Source organism: Filicampus tigris, chromosome 17 (genome assembly GCF_054856515.1).
Source record: "Filicampus tigris isolate MCC_2025a chromosome 17, RoL_Ftig_1.0, whole genome shotgun sequence".
NCBI classification, from domain to species: Eukaryota; Metazoa; Chordata; class Actinopteri; order Syngnathiformes; family Syngnathidae; genus Filicampus; species Filicampus tigris.
In genome coordinates this window covers 4,243,325-4,264,208 of record NC_141233.1, presented here as the reverse complement: position 1 = coordinate 4,264,208, position 20,884 = coordinate 4,243,325, and the positions used below count along the sequence as shown (strand labels likewise).

The following is a 20,884-nucleotide window of genomic DNA, read 5'->3' as shown; positions in this document are numbered from 1 at the left end:
TGCACACATCACCAATCCTAAATACCAATCACCCCATGTTAACATTTACGTACGTATGTGCTGGTGATCAGAGGCTAACTAAGAGAAGCTTGTGTGTAATTTTAAGGATAGCCAGAATATGTGCTGAACATTGAATTTTAATCCGCAACATACCGTATAAAAATAGATTTGATATTTTGTGTTTTGCTATTTAGTAACTTGAGTTAATGTCAGTCACACCAGCATTTTCAGTTGCCGTGTGTCAAAGCATTCAATGGGGACATGGTGCTCTGTTTATCTCGCCTACAGGCCTTTCCCTGTAATAAGCTGTTAGCAACATTACTTGGCAACCGTCGCGTGACGCAATTAGGTGTGGCACAGATTGCACCACTGTGAAGTCTTACTTTATGTTCAGTATATATAATGTATAAAATAAAACAAAACTGTTCAGTGCACTTGTGATTTACAAGATGTCTTTTAAATGTGCAGTAACCTCGTTTTAGCCCCGCCCACACACTCCCCTGCTTCCAAATGTAGCATGTCATAATCACCCTGATGATAGTGATTAGCAAACCTAATCAGGTACATTTTTCCACCATATTACTATAAAATGAAAATAATGATGCCCTTCCTAAAATTACAACCAATGTAATCTATGAGAACATGAGATTTCCTTCTTGCAAGACATTAATTGCTGACAGTAGTGTGTTAGTATCAGCAGTATAACAAGTACTGCCATGGTTACCTGCATGGAAACCACATCTTGAGGGACTTAGGCTTGCTTCTCCCTTCTCCTCCATATCTCCCTTGGTGTTAGAATCATGTTTACAGATCTAACATGACCAAAATTGCAATTTTCTTAAAAAGTGCTTGAACTTACTTCACAATTATTATTATTATTATTATTATCATTGTTATTATTATTATTATTATTATTATTATTATTATTTAGGACTGGGCATCATTAGAATAATAATTTTTAAAAAAATCTAAAGGCTTTTGCTCCACCTGTATTATGAGTGTAATATTTTCTGCACTCCACATAAGACACATTATGAACACTTGCATTAATTAATTCAGTACAGTGAATAATACAACTGCAAAAATACATCCAAAACTTGCTGGCTGCTATTTTTCTGTGATCCATTAGGGATAGATGGTGCAATCAGGGCTGTGGGGTGGGGGGAAGCTATAACCACATAGGATTTAGGCTACTAGGCTTGAGTACAGTACACCCAACAGTGAATTGGAATCATCCTAATGAGGACCACTTACAATGCTGCTGTTAAATATATGCTTGTAAAAATGGGCTGGGTGCTTTCGATTTGGATGATATTTGCCCTTCCATCTCTCTACACATGGAAAATAGCTGCATATGAAGGTATGACTGAAAATATATTACATATGCTTTTTAACCAACTTAACTAATGTCATCACTAAGCAACATGTACTTTATTTGATAGCAAAAGCCCTCACTGCATCTGGCTACCATCTATGTATTTACAACGAGACAAGCACGGTGAGTTCCTTGGTGTTACGAAGGGTTCCGTATACTGCGATCAAGAGGTGCGGCGGTTGGCTCTTTTGGACGGCATGTCCAGTGACGCTTTTCAGAATAGTTCATCAAACTGAATACAGGATGCGGATGGAGCAAGTGACCAGATGCTGCAATGGTTATATACAAGTAGGAAGTTACTGTGCCCTGTGTAAGTGTGCAACACATCAGCTTTTGCTTTCTTTCTTTCTGTTGATGAAATTGGCCTGTTGGTGTCTGGTACTTGGATACAACACACAAATATCCTAATACTAATAATTTTGTGATTTGTAACATGTTACTTCCTTTTTAATTGAGCTTTAAACCGGAGTGAGGAGTTGATGACCAAACCTGGGTCGTGCCCAACCACGGATAGATCTAATTCCAGTGTTGATGACTGCGACTGGGACGTAGATTGTCCGGACTGGCAAAAGTGCTGTGAGGGATCAGGTCACTTCGTCTGCGCTAACTTGACAAGTTAGTATCCTTGTTTTTTTTTGGGGGGGGGGGGGGGGGGGGGGTTGGTTTGTACAGAATTTCTTAAGTGCAAAAATGTACATGTTTATAAAAACGAAATTAGAGTGTCTTGTTTTTTTGCTAAGTTATCAAAATGAGTATTGTTTATAAAGAAAAATATTTGTTGATGTTTCACTTACATTTCAGTCGCCTTTTTTTCTTTTAGCGGAAATTTTCTTTACAATAATACGTCCTATGCGCCTTCACTAGTCTAAACACAGCATTCTGATTAATATTGCGTATGTGTAATATGAGTTAAAGGGAAAATCGAACCAAACAAATTTTTTCATGAATGACCTGTTTTCTGGAGATGAGCCGTGATTGTTCGTTACCTAAGCCCTGAGCAGTTGTGATGTCATTTTCAGTCGACAGAAGTGACAAAATGGCCGTCCCCAGAGATGGCTAAAAAGGGGTGGATTTCGCTGCTTAACTCATAACTCACAAACACAATATTAATCACAATGTTTCAACTAGTGGGCCTGCTGGCAACATATTTTTGGAAAAAATGTGTTTGGGTTGATTTTCTCTTTAAGGTGTTAAGGTAGATGTGTGTGTGTGATTCTCAACCACGGTCCCATGGCAACCTAGTGTGCCGAGAGGAATCATAAGGAGTGCTTGGGGAAATCATCCAATTTCACTTAAATGTCAGAAAACTATCTTTGTTAATCTTTTGATGCCAGCGATGAGTAGTGAAAGGCACAGCAATTAATCTCCTCCATAGATGTGATTTGATTAGATGACAGAAAGGTACAATAAACCTGTGTTCACCTGTTGCCATTCATACAACAGAATCAATCCAAGTCATCCTCGTGCACATGTATCAGCTTTGTGTTTAATGGAATAGATTTCACAAAGCATAAGTCAATTTGTGTGTAAATTCAGACAAGATTATCATTATTCCAGTTCAGTATTCATACTTTTAGTGACATTTTGTTTGGTGGTGTGCTGGGATTTTTTTTAAATGTAAAAAGGGTGCCTTGGCTCATTAAAGCTTGGAAAACACTGCTTGAATCTGTACTTCTCAATAATGTGATCAAACAAAACACATATAATGCTGCACACCACTTTTGTTAACAGCACAAGCTTGATGGAGGTCTGTGCTCATGAGTGCCAGTCTATTTTTAGTATGAATTGATACATCTACCTCTTTAAATTAAAAAAAGAAGAAATGTCACTTTACATGGTCATTATTAATGATCATGTTTTTTTTTTCAATGATGCAAAATCTTTAAAGGTGCACGTATTTGGTGTTTTTGTTTATTTGTACGATTTTATTTATTCAAGCTTGCGACAATTTTCTATAATCATCAGGATCAGCTAATTACACTGAAAATGGGGGGCGCCGTTTCAATGCGACAGTGACAGTGAAGACAGATTACCAACAACTGATGAACAACGGAGCGCTTCTCAACCACACGAGATTACTTCAAGCATTGGTACCAAAAACATGACGCCCCAAAACTGTCTGATAATTATTGCATTCACTCCTTTATTTTTGTACAGATTACTGGAGCACTGGAGTCTGTCAATTTTCCAGTCTATTACCTCGCCTCCTGGCCCGTGCACCCGTATAGAACTGCCACCTCGCTGCTGATAGACTGCAGCTTTGGTCTTTCACTGCACAACGTCACATCAAAGCTGCATTTCCTCCTCAAACACATACAGGAGGTGTCGGCTGTGACCGTGGAAGGTGAGGAGGGCAAGCAGAGGCGAGACCGCTCGTGACTTGACCTGCGTTTCTTCAGAGAAGTGACATTCTTGTAGCGTGTGATGCTTGTAAAGAACATAGCAGTCAGGAAAGAATGACTCAGTCTCACCACAGCTTCCTTCTTCCACCGCTTCTATTTGAGCGACCGTCTTCTGTGGGATGTTTTCTGCGATGGCAGAAAATAACACCCGAGTTAGTCACACATATTCCCCCTCCCCCATGTACACAGATTGCTCACAAGTCATACAGCCATATGTAGTATGAATGCAGTAGTAACCACCGAAACATCATTTCATACATTCCAGAATGGAAATCAAGTTATTCTAGAGCCATTTAATTTGCTTATCGTTCAGACAGTATAAAACGACTTACGCATGTTAAACTTCACTGAATTTTCATTCCAGGAAGAAATGAGCTCTAGCAGCCTAATGGTCTGTGGTAGGCACGTCTGCCTCACAGTGGGCGTTTCAATCTCGGGTCCAGCCTTGTGCTTGTATTTGCTCCTCACATGTACACGTAATGTTAAGTTAATTGAAGATTCTAAATTGTCACTAAGTGTGGATGTGAGCATGAATGGTTGTTTACCTATATGTGCCCTGTGATAAGGTGGCAACTAGTCCATAAAAAAAAAAAAAAAAAACAATTCCAAATTTGTAAAGAGTGCGACAAATTTGGGGCTCAAAGAGGAAGTCAACCCCAAAAATGTCTTTACAAAAATATGTTCCATGAGCCCCCACTAGTCAAAACACAGCATTCTGATTAATATTGCGTTTGTTGAATATGAGTTAAACAGCAAAATCCCCACGTTTTTAGCCATCACAGGGGATGGCCATTTTGCCAGTTCTGTCGACTGAAAACTCATGCAAAGATGTTCATCTTGTCTTCTTATTAGTTAACTAGATTTGAGGTGTCTTTTTTTCCGACAATGATCTTCTTATTCTAGTGAAGAGAAAACTCTCTTACCTTGCAGTTTCGGCTGTCACCGCAGCCTTCCTCGGAGCAGTGACAACCGAAACTGTCAGCAAGGTAAGAGAGTTTTCTCTTCATTACTATAAGAAGATCATTGTCGGAAAAGAAAGAAACCTCAAATCTACTTGACTGAAAACTTAGGTACCAACCAATCACGGCTTACCTGTTTTTTGAAGGTGAGCCGTGATTGGCCATTACCTGAGCCCTGAACAACTTTGATGTCATTTTCAGTTGAACGCAAGTGACAAAATGGCCGCTCCTGAAATGGACAAAATGGGTGGCTTTTACTGCTTAATTCATATTCCACAAACACAATATTAATTAGAATGCTGTTTTTTGACTAATGGGGCCGCATAGAACATATTATTGTAAAGAAAATTCAGGTTTTTTTTTTTTTTTACTTAAAGTGAATATTGCTGGGTAGTGGGTACAAAATCTTTCAATGTAATTGTAATATCAGTATAACCCCTTCATGTCTCTCTGTTCCTTAGATATAAATGAGTGTGCACACCCTGCTCTCCATCAGTGTTCTCCACTGGCGCAATGTAGCAACACGGTGGGCTCCTACCAGTGCGCCTGCCATGCGGGATATATTGATGTTGATCCCAGCAATCCTGGAACTCATTGTGCAGGTTAGCGTGACTGTGGTTACTACAAACTGCAAATTTAGTGAAACAACTCTTTGGTTAGAGCATCGTTTGAAAACGATCAACAGCAAACTAGCTGGCATCCCTTTTGCATGAGGTGCTACTGTATATAACTACATCCCCTACATTAATTGTTATATTCTTTATCGGATGCTTACACCATCTTCTTGTCTTTTTAGTGTCAAATGACATCACCGCGCCAGCCACCACAGTGGCCCCACAGTGTTGCCTTTTCCCAATCAACAATATAACCTCATCTCAGACTCCAGGCAACATAACTGTGGTTAGCAACGTCACTGAAAACAATATTACGACGCCTCCTGTGAACACAAGCACTGCCTTTCAAACTACAACATACGGATCTACTAACTCAACTGATGGGCTGCCTCTGACAACAACTTCAAGTTGTATGCAAGATCTTGTTCTACTCTCATTCTCGCAACTCTCTTGTTTAGGAAGCAAATACTTGTGCAACAGGAGTCATAAGTGTGCTCTACCTCACTCTTTGCCCTTTTCCAGCTTTCCCTGGCATCAGCAGGTTACAGGCTGCCAACATAACTGGCAATTCTTTTTGTGTGTACTGGTCCAGCCTAATCCCAGAAAACCAGACATACTTGGTAGTTCTTAGTGAGGGCTCGGATGTTATTAGTATGTGGACAACAGAGCAGACCATGATGGAACTGAGGGAACTGCAGCCGGGGGTGCTCTACAATGTTATTGTTAAGCTCCATACAAATGAAAGCCATGGAGATATTCTTGATGTTGCAGTCAAAACTGGTAAGAACTGTTTATACAAACCTGAATTGTTTATTATATCAATTGTTTTGGTATAGACCAATGTTTTACTATTACAAGTGTCATACAAGTTAATAATCTATCGACAATCCATTTTTCATTTCACTATGTTTTTTGTTGTGGTTATAGTTTGCGGTGCTAGACCTATACTCCATTTTCAAAAGATCTTTTACTATTATGGAAGGCAGTTGTGTGACAGTAAACTACAGTAAAAAAAAAAAAAAAAAAAAAGATTATCACCACTCTGATAGAATCCGTCGGAATTTTGAGCATTATTATCAGTGGTGTAGGTCGGTGCTGCAGAGAGGTGTCGAATATTTTTTGTCATCTTTAGCAAAGCCAATCAAAATTGAGCATTATTATAAAATCTGAATTTGCTGTATACAATTCTAGCTATGGCCAGAGACTGTACAATTAGACAAGGACAGAGATTTTTTTTAACAACACCACAATAGATCCAAATAAAACAATTAGGTCTGGGCTGAATGGCACATTATGGTAAATTGATTTTGAATTGATTGGATGCAAATAGTTGGGTCTCTTAAGTGCCAGCCCAACCATTAAGTGTGTAAATGTATTATTATGAATCGATTAATTGGCAATTAATGGATCATGAAATGAACTGGCAACTATTTCTTTGTAGATGCTCTAACTCTCGATGCCAGCACTCGACTCACCAACATCCCGTTCACCGATGACTTGCACAACACAAGCAGCCAGGCCTACAAAAATCTCACTGCGGGCATTTTAGACGAGGTAGTACATCAGATGTACAACTGTGTCACAGAAAACGTTGTGACACTGGGCATGTTTCCTTGTAGATCTACCAATCTCTGAGCCAAGATACGAAGGCTATGGTGAATTCAGGCGAGGTGAGAATTGAGATCAGAAACCTTTCCCCCGGTAGTGTGGTGGTCGACTTCACCGTGATCTTCAGCCCCGGTCAAGAACAAGACATAAGAAATACATCCACAGCCCTACTCTACTCACTGAGGAACAGCTCCAAATACACAATGGATGAAAACAACACAAGCATCAGTGGTATGTATATATTCTGGCAGTATCTCTAAAGCAGGCATGTCAAAAGTCTGAACTGTAACAAAACACAATATTGTATTGGCCAATGGCATACTTTAAAATAAAATGATGAGGCCAGGAGTCACTGATGGTGGCACAAAGCAGAAGGAGCCGGAATGAATTAGTCATGATGAGCAAACTGTTTAATTCTTGACACGCTATTTGTTTGTGTTTTCATTATTATTTTTTTTAAAAGCACACAATTATAATGTGCTGCTTCCCTTATTAAAAAACACATTGCAACATTTTTGGGCTATTTTTTGGGGAGGATGCTGGGGCTGCATGGCATTTCCCTTCTTTCCAGTAGGGAACGATGATTTGCGATGTTGGTCTTTTTATGTCATGATATGACTGATAGCTTCAAATGATCAGAACTTACTTTTTACATTAAAGCGAAAGTCAACCCAAACATATTTTTTTGAAGAATATGTTCTATGCAGGCCCATTAGTTGAAACACAGCATTCTGATTAATATAGCGTTTGTGGAATAGGAGTTAAGCAGCAAAATCCACCCATTTTTAGTCATCTCACAGCGCGGCCATTTTGTCATTTCTGTCGACTGAAAATGACATCATAGTTGCTCAGGGCTCAGATAACGACCAATCATGGCTGAGCTTCAGAAAACAGGTGAGCTGTGATTGGTCATTATCTGAGCCTTGAGTGTTTGTGATGTCATTGTCAGTGGACAGAAGTGACAAAATGGCCGCCCCCAGAGAGGGCTAAAAACGGGTGGATTAACTCTTATTCCACAAACGCAATATTAATCAGAATGCCTTGTTTTAACTAGTGAGCCTGCATAGAACATATTCTTGTAAAAAATATGTTTGGGTTGACTTCCACTTTAAAATGTCCATAATAGAGGGTAGGTGAAATGGCAAGTTGCATTACAGTACTTGTACTCCAAGAGTTACACATTATGGATGCCTAATTCTATTGACAATTTTGATGTCTTGAGTGTTGCAGTCATTGTCTCTCCCAGATATAGAACATAAAATGTGAAAGAAGGACAGATACTCCGACTCAAGAGTGAAAATTGTGTTTTGTTTGTTTGTTCTTGTAGATTTTGATGAATGTGTTCCAGGAGAAAATGATTGTTCCCAGTGGGCTACATGTACAAACACTTGGGGCTCCTACACATGTTCTTGTCTAGAAGGATTCATGGACACGGAACCACAAAGGCCTGGGAGAACCTGTCAAGGTAGCGTCTCAGAGTGGTATTGCTGCATTCATTACAAGATAATTATAGTGTGTAGACTAAACAAAGGTAGCACCCACTTGCAAAATTGAAAGTTGTCAACATAAAAATTAGACTAATATGAAATCTGGCTTTTTGGTTAAAATAGTATTGGTACAAGCCATTCAAACAATTATGCGAGGATGTTTTATCACTGGAAAAAATAAAATAAAGGTAAAAAACAAATAATAATAATAAAAGAAGGTTGAGATTTACCTTTTGCTTTCATCGAAACACTCAGTTTTAACCGTTGCCTTTTATTTGGACATATTTGCTAAGTCTCAAAATCTGTCAGACTTTTTAGTTGGTCTGTGCTTTTGGTTACTGACTGACTGGAAGTTGAAACTCTCATTTTCTTCAGTTTCCTAGCAGAAGCAAGGAGAAAGTTGTGTTGTATTTAGAACCCACCATAACACAAATCTAAAGCTTAGCTCATTGTACTTTAAGACTTTGGTTGTTTGTGTGTCATAAATCCATGTTGAAATTATGCCAAAACTAAAAACAGACATGTTCAACACTTTGTATTTTCTAATGTCAAACATGTGCTGTTGCGTACATTTGCTGACAGTTAGTGCTAATTATTTACCAGGGGTTTAAATGTTGAAAGACACTATAACACACCACTTTGTCTTTCATCTGAATTGTCTTTTGGAGAGTTTGACATTCCTCATCATGATCATTTTTTAAATCATAAAAATAGTGGCACATATTATTGCGGCCAGGGGCGTGTGGTTGGGGTAGGCAAGTGAGGCAGTGCCACCCCCTGCCGTGCCTTCCTCTGCATGTGAAGAAGAAAAAAGAAAATAAAAAGAATTTGTGATTACATTCAATTATGTTCCATTTTAGTTCTATGGTCCGTGCTTTACATTGATTTTCTTTTTCAATCCAATAATGATCAATGATTTCATCATTAAAATAGCTGAATGTGTGTATTTCCTGTTCAAATCAATGGGCAGGAAGTGAAAAGAAGCATTGCACGTTTCGTGCCTCTAGTGACCACACGCACTAATTGCTCAATCAGGCAGTTGCAGCTGGTGCGATCACTCACACACGGCAATCTCGTCCATTCACTTGTATTGAGGTGACTGTGTTTGGATCCAATAAATTCATCGTAACATGTTCAATTCTTGACCGATTTTCACATGGATTGGCTTGTTAGAAGAAGTTATAATATCATGCACCTTGGAAATTTTATAATCGGGGCTTTCATAACATATTAAATGTTAAAGGAAGACCAAAATGCTTGTTTTAATTTTTTAAAAAGTGAGATCACCCCCCAAAAATAGAATGACAACAATCCAACAACAATTAAGATGACTTTGATATTAAATATTCTTTCTGTTTTCTGCTATCACATTGTTGGCCACGCAGTGTGGAATTGATTGAAGCATAATCAAAAGCTTTGAAAACATATATTCAAAAAATATATGTTGACCGTATTGGAAAAAATATGTTATAATGCATAACATATGTTTCAAATAAAATAAAAACAGAACTACAGCCTAATCTTCTATTTTGGTCTTATATTTTTATATCCGTGCCTCACCAGTCATGAACATTACCACACATCACTGAGTGCAGCTTAACTTTCCATTCACCTTTTAAAAAATATTTTTAACTAGAATGCTTTCTCTTGTGCAGCTACCATGGAGACCACAACATTGCAATCAACGACTATTACACTATCCTCAGCCAGCACTTCCCCTTTACTTCAAATAACAACATCAACGTATCCGGCTCCATATACGACTGGGACCACTGTAGAGACAATCCCCGCAATCACCTCTGCTGAAATAGCCACCACTAGCCCACAAACGTCCCTCTCTATCGCACCAACAACTGCCACCATGGTACCAACAACCACTTTGGTAGCGCCAACTACCACCATTGTACCAGCAACCATCACAAGTGCACCAACAACATCTATCGTACCAACAACTGCCACCACGGTACCAGCAACCACCTCTATCACACCAACAACCATCACCATGGTACCAACACCCACTTCCACTACATCAGCAACCACAATTGCATCCAGATTCATTGCATCTGGTACATCCACTTCTGCTGAAGTAACAACTCCCACTATTGCAGCAACAATCTCCACCAGAATGCCAACAACTGTATCAACAAGCACATTTGAACCACCAACCAGCGCCGTTGCAACAACAACTCATGCAATGCAAACCCCGACTACACTCACAACTGCCGGGATGGCACACACGACCCCTTATATAGACCCAACCTCTAATGATACGTCCCATAGAACGTATTCACTTCTTAGTGACATTTCAGTTGATTGCAAAGTTACAGGCATCACAGTGACAGTTGCTAGAGAGTTTCTAGTTTATAACAACATCAGGGAGGGCACTCTGTACCTGGGCCATCACGAGTGCGGGGTCACTGGGTTCAATGCCAGCCATGCTCAGCTGATCGTGGAGTGGAATGAGTGCGTCACAATTTTTGCACAAGTGAGTGATTTTAATAGCTTTTTTTTTTCCTCCTTTCTTGCACAGTGCTTTAAATATTATAACCCCAACCACTCTTTTGTTATTTCAGAATGAGTCCTACTACATGGCCTCCGTAACACTGTTCAACACCATGGGAACATACACGTCACCCAATGGAACACTGGAGGCACCCAAATTGCGCCTGGAAGTTCCCATAATATGTACCTACATGAGGAGCATGCTCATGTCTGCTGACTTTGGCTCCGTGGGGTACGTCCTTGTTTCTTTCCCTTGTAGCGCAATGTAGGACAGTGCATTGGAAGTACTGCGTACAGATCAAAAAGTCTTGTGATGGTGAAATAATGTCAAGAATTTTGCTCCATCAATCTCAACCACTTCCACACCCTGCAACCAGTAGAGCATCACCACCTGGAAATCAATATAAATCGTTAAACGAACAGCACCGTTAAGTCACAGCATCACATTTACAAAACAAAACATACTAGTTAGTTCAAAAAATACTTTACATATGCTGTTGGTAGGGGTATGCAACCCTAATAAAAGTAGATTGGATAGGTATCTCGATACATGGAGCTTATTTGAAGAGGGTATAATGCAAGGAGTTTCTTGTTGAAAGTCAACAATGTTTTTACAGTATGAATGAACTTGTCAGCATTGCAATTGTGGCATTGCCTTCAAAGATGAAGTATTTGCAGCTTTTATCTGGTTTATGAACATTTTATGAACATGTTTAACAACATGTAAAAGTTATCCAAATCTCAAAATATTCAAGTGAATTAAATTCAAGAAAAATAACAAATCATCAAACTGATTTAGAACTTTTTGATCTTTTTTTTTTTTTTTTAAGTTATAGTGAGACCAATTCATTTGTTGGTGTACTATAAATCAAAACCGATTTTCATTACTCATATTTTTGTTTGCGTTTTCTGTCATTGTTTCCAGATATGAATTGATCCAAGATGCGATCACAAGCTCCGGAATGTTCCAGGTGACGGTCCAGCTGCTGAACGGTACATTTCCTCTCCCTTATAACTATAGCTTGTCCCCAGAGGAGGCTGTTGTGGTAGAAGTGAGCATGAATACCTCAGCAGAAGACATCAAAGTAGTGATCTACTCGTGCTGGGCTACACCAACCCACAATCCGCTAGACAACGATCGTTTTGTCTTCCTGGACAACAGGTAAGCGCAACAAGATGAATGATTTTTTGTTTTGTAATTAAAGGAGCGATGTTATGCATTATGCCTTTTTACCCACAATTTAAACCCTGTGTCTTTTGAGTTCTTTGGCGTTGTTAGGTCAAGCTATACAAAGACTTTATAAGCATAGCAGCGTGTGGTGCAGGAAGCACCCACATTTCCCAACTCCCTGCTTCCACATAGAGAACTTGGTCGAAAAATTTGATTCAAGTATGCTGGTTATCAGAAACTAAGACAGCACTCATCCGGCTTTACAGAAATAGCTTGATTATAAACCCGAATAAGTTACCAGAACAATTTTTTCTGTAGTTGATTAACTTAAAAGTCAAGGTTTTTCCAGAACTTAAAAGGGAAGTCAACCCCCTCCCAAAATCGTTGCAATGGTCTAAACATGGCATTTCTATTGCAATTGTGTTTGTGGAAAAAGAGTTAAGATGCAAAATCCACCTGTTTATAACCATCGCAGGAGGCGGCCATTTTTCACTTGCAGTTCACTGAAAATGACATCACAGTTGCTCAGGTAATGGCTCACCAATCACGGCTCACCTGTTTTCTGAAGCTAAGCCATGATTAGGCGTTACCTGAGGCCTGGGCAACTGTGATGTCATTTTCAGTCGACAACAAGTGGCAAAATGTCCGCCCCCCAAGATGGACCAAAATGGATGGATTTTAATGGTTGACTCATATTCCTTGGACACAATGTTAATCAGAATGCAGTGTTTAAATTAGTGGGGCTGCACAGAAGATTTCCTTGTAAATAAACATTTTGGGTTGACTTCCCCTTTAAAACAGCAGTGTCAAATGTACGGACCGTGGGGCAGGTCATTCCCGCAAACCGGTTTAATCCGTATATAAAGTATAAAAATGAGTTAGACTACACAGGTGTCAGTGGTTTCATATGTAGAACCCATACAACAATTTTAACTTTTACAAGCAATTCTCAGATGGGTAATGTAAGTAAGCAATAATACTTTATGAATTGACCTAGCTATCACTATTTTGCACACAACCGAAAGTCACATTTTGTTTAAAAAAAAACAACAACAACAACATTAAACAAAACATAGTGCAACATAAATCAAAATATGATACACATTCAACTACTGGTAACACAAATACATAATGACAAGGATTAACGTCCTTTTAAATGCATTGTGCCACGAAATGCATTCTGGGAACCGCAGATATGGATGTGGATAGAAACCCTCAAGGATCGGAGTTGGTGGCCCCTGGTCTAGGGAGACATATTGACATGTTCATGCCTGTGTCCTACAGATGTTCCCTCAACATGTACACTGACGTATTGACGAATGGAAACTCCAGCGCATCTCGTGTGTCTGTACAGATATTCTCCTTTGTTGACATCAATTTGATCTATCTGCACTGCCACGTTCAGATCTGTTTGCAGATTGGATCTGATACCTGTGTGCCAGTGAGTGCCCTCTTTGTTTTGCATTTGTAGTCCAAACCTTTTTTTTTTCTATAGATCCATATTTGCTTGTTTTTTTTTGTTTTAGGACTGTGTGCGAAGAACAACTTGGTCTGCCAAGACTATTGGAAGAGCATTCGGTTCTACTGGGCCTTTGCTTAAATCTGAAGAAGGTGAGTGCTGTCCTATAACTCGTAGACAACAGATTTGAATTGAGTGGGATTAACAGACAAAAGGATGGCTTTTAAACAGAAGGTATTTCAATGTTTAGTTACTGTATAGAAAAATAAGACCATTGGCAAAGTAGACATATATACTCCTTCACACAAACAGATATGATGTATTTTCATTTGAAGTTTAACTGCTCAATTTGGATACAGCTCACCTTAAAGAAGGAAAGTCAACCCAAACCCAGGCCCACTAGTTGACATACGGCATTGTGATTATTGCGTTTGTGGAATATAAATTAAGCAGCAAAATGTGCCATCTCAGGGGGCGGCCATTTTGTCACTTCTGTCGACTGAAGATGACATGATAGTTACTCAGGGCTCAGATAACGACCAATCACGGCTCAACTGGTTTCTGAAGCTGAGCCATGATTGGTCCTTATCTGAGCCCTGAGCAACCTCAAAGTCATCTTCAGTCGACAGAAGTGACAAAATGGCTGCCCCCTGAGCTAGCTAAAAACGGGTGGATTTCTCATATTCCACAAAGGCAGTGCTTCTCAAATCGTGGGGCGGGCGCCCCTGGGGGATGCGGGGGGCGCGGTGCAATGCTGAGGGGGGCGCGTGTGACCCTGGGGAACATGCTTTTTTCCGCCGCACTACAATAAAGGGTAATTGCACATCCACTCCAGTAGTTGGCAGTGGCGCTCTAATTGCCCATTGTGCGCATCGAGTATTAATTCTACGGTGTAGGTTTGTTTTGCAACGAGCTGGCGATGTGAAGTGCAGTAAATATAAAACAAGACGCGCAAATATGACGATGCATATGTAGCGCTTGGCTTCACTGTGACTAGAGTGGGAGGCGAGGAAAGACCGGTGTGTTTGCTGTGTTTGTTATGCAGAGGTGTACCTATAACTATTTTATAGACAAATGCTATTATTTATAGTTGCGGGCGGAGAGTGGGTGGTGGGGTTGGGGGCGCGAATTGTTTTGTTCTTGCTGGGGGGGTGTAACAGAAAATAATTGAGAAGCCCTGCACAAAGGCAATATTAATCAGAATGCCTTATTTAGACTAGTGGGCCTGGATAGAACATATTCTGGAAAAAAATATGTTTGGGTTGACTTCCACTTTAGACACTTGAATCACATCCCTCTATGAAAGATGCTAATCCCATTACTGATTAAGTCATTGTAAGAACTATTAATTGAAACGCGGCCCATTTACCCATTGAGGGCAATGACAATGTTGTCTGTGGAAATGGTGTTGAAATTGTTTTCATTGTGCCTCCTAAAGTGAAGTGATACTGAAAATGTGACTCGTGTAGTCTTTTATAATGTATCAATACTTTGAAATAACAACTGCCTTCTAAAGTAATGACTTGTTTTCTGTTTTATTTCATTTTTAATTGCCTAACAACAAGTGCCCCCGGAGAGTGCAAATGACAGACTCCAACTGATTGGACTGTCCTTTCTTGGAGTTGCCGTGGTGCTCTTCTTCATCATAGGCTCTGCTTGCCTTTTCTACTATCAAAGGAATCGCATTGGACATTACAACTTCACTGCCAAATCCAAACCACTGAACATCACCGATATTGAGTTTAATGCTTAAATCTCAGCATTACATCATTTGCACATTTTCATTTGGTTTCCCTGTTAACTTCAGTTCTTTATTTAATTTGCAAAGCTTTGCACAACAACATGATTCCTAATTAGACTTTTAGACATTAACATATCAACATACATTCGCTGGCATCAGACTGTAACCTCCCATGTTTCAATTTGATACATTTAATATTTTTGGGGGTCTATCCACAAATCTGGGTGTTTTTACTGTATTTATTTATTTTTTTAATATCTTTTTTTTCACAAATTATTGACCAATCTAAAGTGTTGAAATGGCTTGTTCTCTTTGACGTTGTAATGTTAATGGTTGAACACACTCTGCGTTTTTGAGGTCTCATGAATCGAGGATTCCGCCCGATGCCAGCGACATGAAACACTGACATGATAGAATACTTGAATTAAGGGACGTCAAACTTTGAAATAAAAACATATTTGATTAATACTTAATTCAAAAGCAAAGATAACAATGGAACAATATTTTGTATAAACAATATTTTATAGTCACTGGTAGAGCCGTGGTTCATTCTTTTGACATCCATCCAGGCAGTGTAGTTTGCACTTGGTGACAGCGTGAATGTGAGTGTGACTGGCCTTTCACGATATGGACACTTGATTGACTGGGGACAAGTCCAAATGGCCAGAGTCAGCAGGGATAGGCTCCAGCTTTCCACAACCATGAACAAATTGATGAATATTATTTGTCACTTCAGAATTTGAATCACAATCACAGTTTCACAATCCTTATCATGAAAATTTACTAGGGCAAGTAAATAATAAAACATAAAAAATAAGATAAATGTGATTTAAAAAACACAAATGGCGACACAAATTTTTTTATTATTATATCCAATTTTTATAACACATAAAATATTTTACATCTGTAATAGTAATAGAGATTTTGTAATGCAAAGTGCTGCAGTACCTGATATAATTCAAAATAAAAACAGTAAATTCCTAATTTCTTTTAAGTCACTGTTTTATTATTTCCGATGTCGATCAATTTATTTTTAGACTGTTTAAATTTTTTTTAATCTATGTATAATACTTTACAATGTTTATCAATTTATTGTTAGAATGTTTATCTATATACAGTATGTCCAACTGTGTCATGGTATCAGGTGACATAAGGTGTCTAAGGCTCCAGTAAAAAAAAAAGAAAAAAGAAAATAGCAAAAAAAAACATGGAAAACCATGCTCAATAAAATATTACATAATCCTGACGTGTATTGGTTATTGTTCCCATTAGCGATGCTCACTGAGGAAAAAAGGCCTTGCTCACCTGTAGGTGTTTGATAAGATTGAGGTCAGGAACAGTCATGCTCTAACAATGCACTGCAATTCTTCATGTCAAATTTGCTTCGGTGCTACAAAAAGAAAAATAACTCTTGTGTCCATGTGTAAAACTGTGAAAAAAGTAATTCTAACCTAATCAGAACAATGAAAAGGTTAGGTTACACTGTGATAGTAAAACAATATACTGTCATTACCTTTCCCTAAAAATATTTTGTGACATTTAGTTCTGTAAACTTTTCTTTCTTTTTCTTTTTGTGAAATGCGGGAAAGCCAATTTTCACAACAGCATAACTTAAAATATTTGGTGGAATTACCCATTTTAAAATAGAAGTTTGTTGCCTTAAAATTTTGAGTTCACCCAACCTTTTTTTTTTTTTTTTTTTTTTACAGTGTAGAATCATGATTATCATTATTATTTAAGAAAAAAAAGTTCAGTAAAAATGTTCTTATATTCCTTTATGAGCATGGGGATATGCTTTCAAAATTTGAATTTTGAATGCCCTTGAAAGGAGTTAGTGGGCTCTTCGATGGTCCCGATTTTCGACAGTTTGAGATGTGAATACGTCGTCACGCGACACAATCAGGGAAGCTCAGTTACCACCGCCTTTATTATTTTCTATGTAACTGTGTATTCATGGCCGAGAAGTATTTTTCATACAATTATTTACAGGAATTTCAATTTCAAATTGTCATATCATAAATTGACCACCAGGCGGAGCTATAAAATTATAAAAGCGTTTCATACGTCACACACTCACGCCCACGCACGCACATGTGCACGAAAAAAAAACCACGCAGCATTGGTAACTCGTCACTGACTCATTACAGTGTTAACAGCACGGATGTGCAGTATATTAACTGAAGACATATGTTTGATATCATATTTGATAATATAACATAAAAAAACGTGAAACTAACAAGCTGCTATTTGTTTAGGTCCTCAACCTTGAACGTCTTCTAATCCTGAGCCCATTCGCCGTCACCGTCAAAAACCTGGCAACCGGTTTCTATGGCAACAGACCAGCGCAGTGGAGTGTGAGTTTTTGTGCGACAGAATAGAGAACAAAAAGATAAGTTACCCCAAACTTATTTTATTTATTTAGTTAGTTAGTTACATATGCATATAACATGGGATATTTGCAAAGAAAGGCGTCACACATTAATTTTTTAAAAACTTGAAAAAAATGTTTTGTTTTTTTTTGTAAATGCGTAGTGACGCCATCGTATACGCACTAGAAAATGGCAACGTTCTACCAGAACTCGTCTGTGGAGGGAGAATTTATGTAACTGTACGTTGATTGGCCACTGGGGGGCGCCTGCGTCTATTTAAACCGCTCTCGCTACCGCAAACGTGTTGGCTGAACTCTGTGGCGTGCTGCAAGCTGAAGGGACGACTGAGTGGCAATGGCGATGGCCACATTGGACTTTTGGCTTTGACTGGAGGAACTTGCACCCCTTGGATAAGCGGAGCGAGGTGTGTTTCTGTGATTTATTGTTTCATTTAATTTCACCCAATTTGACTGTTTTTGTTTGATACTGGGTGGTGACTTAATTTACTGAATACATACTTGATGCAATTAGTCACTGTGTGTTTGTATTTGGGTTTTAGACCATTTGTTTGTTTTCTATTTATAGTTTTCACGGTGCTGCCAATTCACATGCATGGAACAATCATGCTTCAATAAAAAAGGGACAAATGCACCTGTTTGGAACTCTCCTTCATCATTCATTCCGGGGGACTGCTACAACTTATTTTAAAAGTGTAATCTGCTTTTATCAAGCTGTTGCTTTAATAAATGTGTTAAAACAATCACAACTACTAAATAGACGAATTAAGTCCATTTTATACATCACGTGATGTTTACTTGACTTTACACGATCTGATTGGTTGAATGGGGATTGGCTGATAGTTGGCATTTTATCCAAGCTCTGTGATTGACTGTAATGTGATCATTTGCCCGATTGATTAATGACGTCATTAATCGGATCCGCGAACTAAGATATTACAACAAACATAATCTCATTCACCCCGGGGTCCATGAAAATTGACTTTACACACTTCTTGAGACACAAATGCCAAAACAACCTGTTTGAATCCGAATGTAATCCGTGATTTGTGCATTTTGAGAGAAGAATTTCAGAAACATTTTGAGACATCTGGGAACCTGCGAGAAAATCCGCACAAGAGGAGAGACCATGCAAACTTCACACAGGGAGATTGACCCTCAAAACTGTGAGGCAGACGTGCCAACCATTAATACCCCCGCCCCCACAAATATGGCTATCTCCAAAAAATTCAAATAGGACTCAGTAGGCCAATATAGCGCTGTGGATGCAGCCTGATCCCTCCAGCAGATAGCTGAATCTGGATAGTCACTGCTTGGCCAAAGTGCAAAAAAGTGAAAATAGTCTTCTCCTCTCTCCTTTATTCAAATAACTTGCGTATGCAGGTGCACCTTAATAAATCAAAATATCATGAAGTTCATTTATTTCAGTTGTTCAATTAAAAAGGTAAAATTCATAATGTGAGAAATTTGAGAATTATACAGATACACACATACAGAGTATATATCAAGTGTAATGTCTTGTGTGATCCTCCCCCCACTTTTAACCCAGACTCTGCATTTTAAATAATTTGTGAGCATAGAGAGCCTGAGACTGATATCCATCCTCCATTGTCCTTTCAGATCAAGAGTGTCTGGCTGTACAATCGTAACAATTCCTGAACACTTACACACATGCTCTATAATCTTTGTGAAGAAGTGGAGAGCGCACTGTGTGCATTGTGTTGATGAACGCACAACATAGAAATGAGGAGCGACGTGGACTGTGACATAGACTGTGTCATTGTGTCTGAGTCAGTTACTCTCAAATGTGTTTTTTTTTTTTTTTTAAACAAATTTAAAGAATTCTGCAGTTGATATGGACATCCTACTGAAGAACACAGTGACATGATTAGTCCTAAATGTTGGCTATTTTTTATTTGCCCAAAATGATCATACCACTTCTGATTGACACATGAACCTCTCGTGCTTCACTTTAAGGCGGTTATTGTTACTTCTCCTAATCAATCAGCACAGCATGTAATTAATCCATCCATTTTCTACAGCACTTGTCTTCATTAGGGTCATGGATAATCTGGAATCTAGCTCAGCTGAATTGGGTGATCCTCTTGCAGGGCAAAAATAGACAACAACCATTCACACCAATTTAGAGTTACCAATTAAGGTACCATGGATGTTTTTGGAAGCCACCAAAAACAGCATGTGGTAGAACATGCCAACTTTACACAGGAAGGCCCAGAGCTGGGCATTTTACCTAAAAATTGCGATCTCCTACAGCCGGGGTACCCTTCTGCCGTCCGTTTATACGCCATTTTGGCCGGCCAGAAAAAATAGTACCTGCTTATGGGCCGGTCCTCCTATGATTTTAAACGGGCTTCCCTTATCGTTTCCGACTAAAAATGCGCCCACCTACTGCTAAATTTTGATCCGTCTATCTAGAATAAAGAAATGGGTGAAAACAGACGAACACTTTTAGCACCCAAATTGTCAAAGGAAACACGCTTGGTATGCCATGGTACAGAGCGGTCTCCCAAATTCCCAAACTGGTAAAATGAGGCTTGCACCAGAATGAAAATGAAGATGCGCCAGTTTTTACGCTTGAGCGCAAATGTGCCGTCAATGAATATAGAGCCCAATGTGTTTGAAAATAAGACAATGTAGTTTTGAGGGTTGTCAAATTCTGGATTTTCTTCCTTTTTACTTGGAAATGATCAGGAACATTTGATAATTTGACTGAATTCATTGTGGTACAGTAACAAATTGTATAAGACATTTCCAAAATTGTATACAACAGTCATGCACATTGATATAATAGCTTTCATTTATTCAGCATTTATGTTTTAACATCAGTTACTATTTTTAAATAAATTGATGCCAAAAACGGTTTTAAATCTCCAAAGTGTAATATAATCTATAGTAATGTTATTAACTCCCCAAAATGTTTTAGTGAATTCCCATCAACTCCCAAGGAAGTAAAAAAAAAAAATCCAAAAGGATTCAGCAAATTTTGTCCCGCTATTCAAACCTACTTACCGTGTATGAAAAGGTCCTAATTTGTCAAGTGTCTGACAACACCGAAGAACTTACTAGCATTGAGCCTTTCATGTTTCAACCATAGTCAGTAAATTTGCCTTTTTTTTCCGCTAAAGATGACTTGCCACAAAACATACATTACAACAATAC

At 38.7% G+C, this 20,884-nt stretch overlaps 1 protein-coding gene across 2 annotated transcripts; it reads left to right on the top strand.

Moving 5' to 3' along the window:
* The first annotated feature begins 1,284 nt into the window (after window positions 1-1,284).
* umodl1 (uromodulin-like 1) lies at window positions 1,285-18,256 on the top strand. Of its 2 annotated transcripts, XM_086012406.1 has the most exons (17): window positions 1,285-1,360; window positions 1,443-1,685; window positions 1,832-1,990; window positions 3,341-3,465; window positions 3,533-3,719; window positions 5,198-5,338; window positions 5,533-5,760; window positions 5,873-6,130; window positions 6,792-6,904; window positions 6,970-7,189; window positions 8,286-8,423; window positions 10,101-10,930; window positions 11,019-11,179; window positions 11,873-12,109; window positions 13,403-13,559; window positions 13,645-13,729; window positions 15,143-16,594. In XM_086012406.1, the coding sequence occupies exons 1-17, from the start codon at window positions 1,285-1,287 to the stop codon at window positions 15,328-15,330; spliced, it is 3,546 nt and encodes a 1,181-aa protein (XP_085868532.1). In that variant the 3' UTR covers window positions 15,331-16,594. The 2 variants fall into 2 exon arrangements, with proteins under 2 accessions (XP_085868532.1, XP_085868531.1); XM_086012405.1 differs by lacking the exons at window positions 1,285-1,360; window positions 1,443-1,685; window positions 15,143-16,594 and adding an exon at window positions 17,574-18,256 and having other exon boundaries at window positions 1,707-1,990.
* Window positions 18,257-20,884: the final 2,628 nt, after the last annotated feature.

Bases quoted from the DNA above. Each gene is read 5' to 3' on its own strand.
- umodl1 (XM_086012406.1), top strand. From the start codon at position 1,285: ATGGGCTGGGTGCTTTCGATTTGGATGATATTTGCCCTTCCATCTCTC. The intron at 1,991-3,340 runs GTTAGTATCCTT...TATAATCATCAG, and splicing joins CGTCTGCGCTAACTTGACAA to GATCAGCTAATTACACTGAA. The intron at 10,931-11,018 runs GTGAGTGATTTT...TTGTTATTTCAG, and splicing joins GCGTCACAATTTTTGCACAA to AATGAGTCCTACTACATGGC.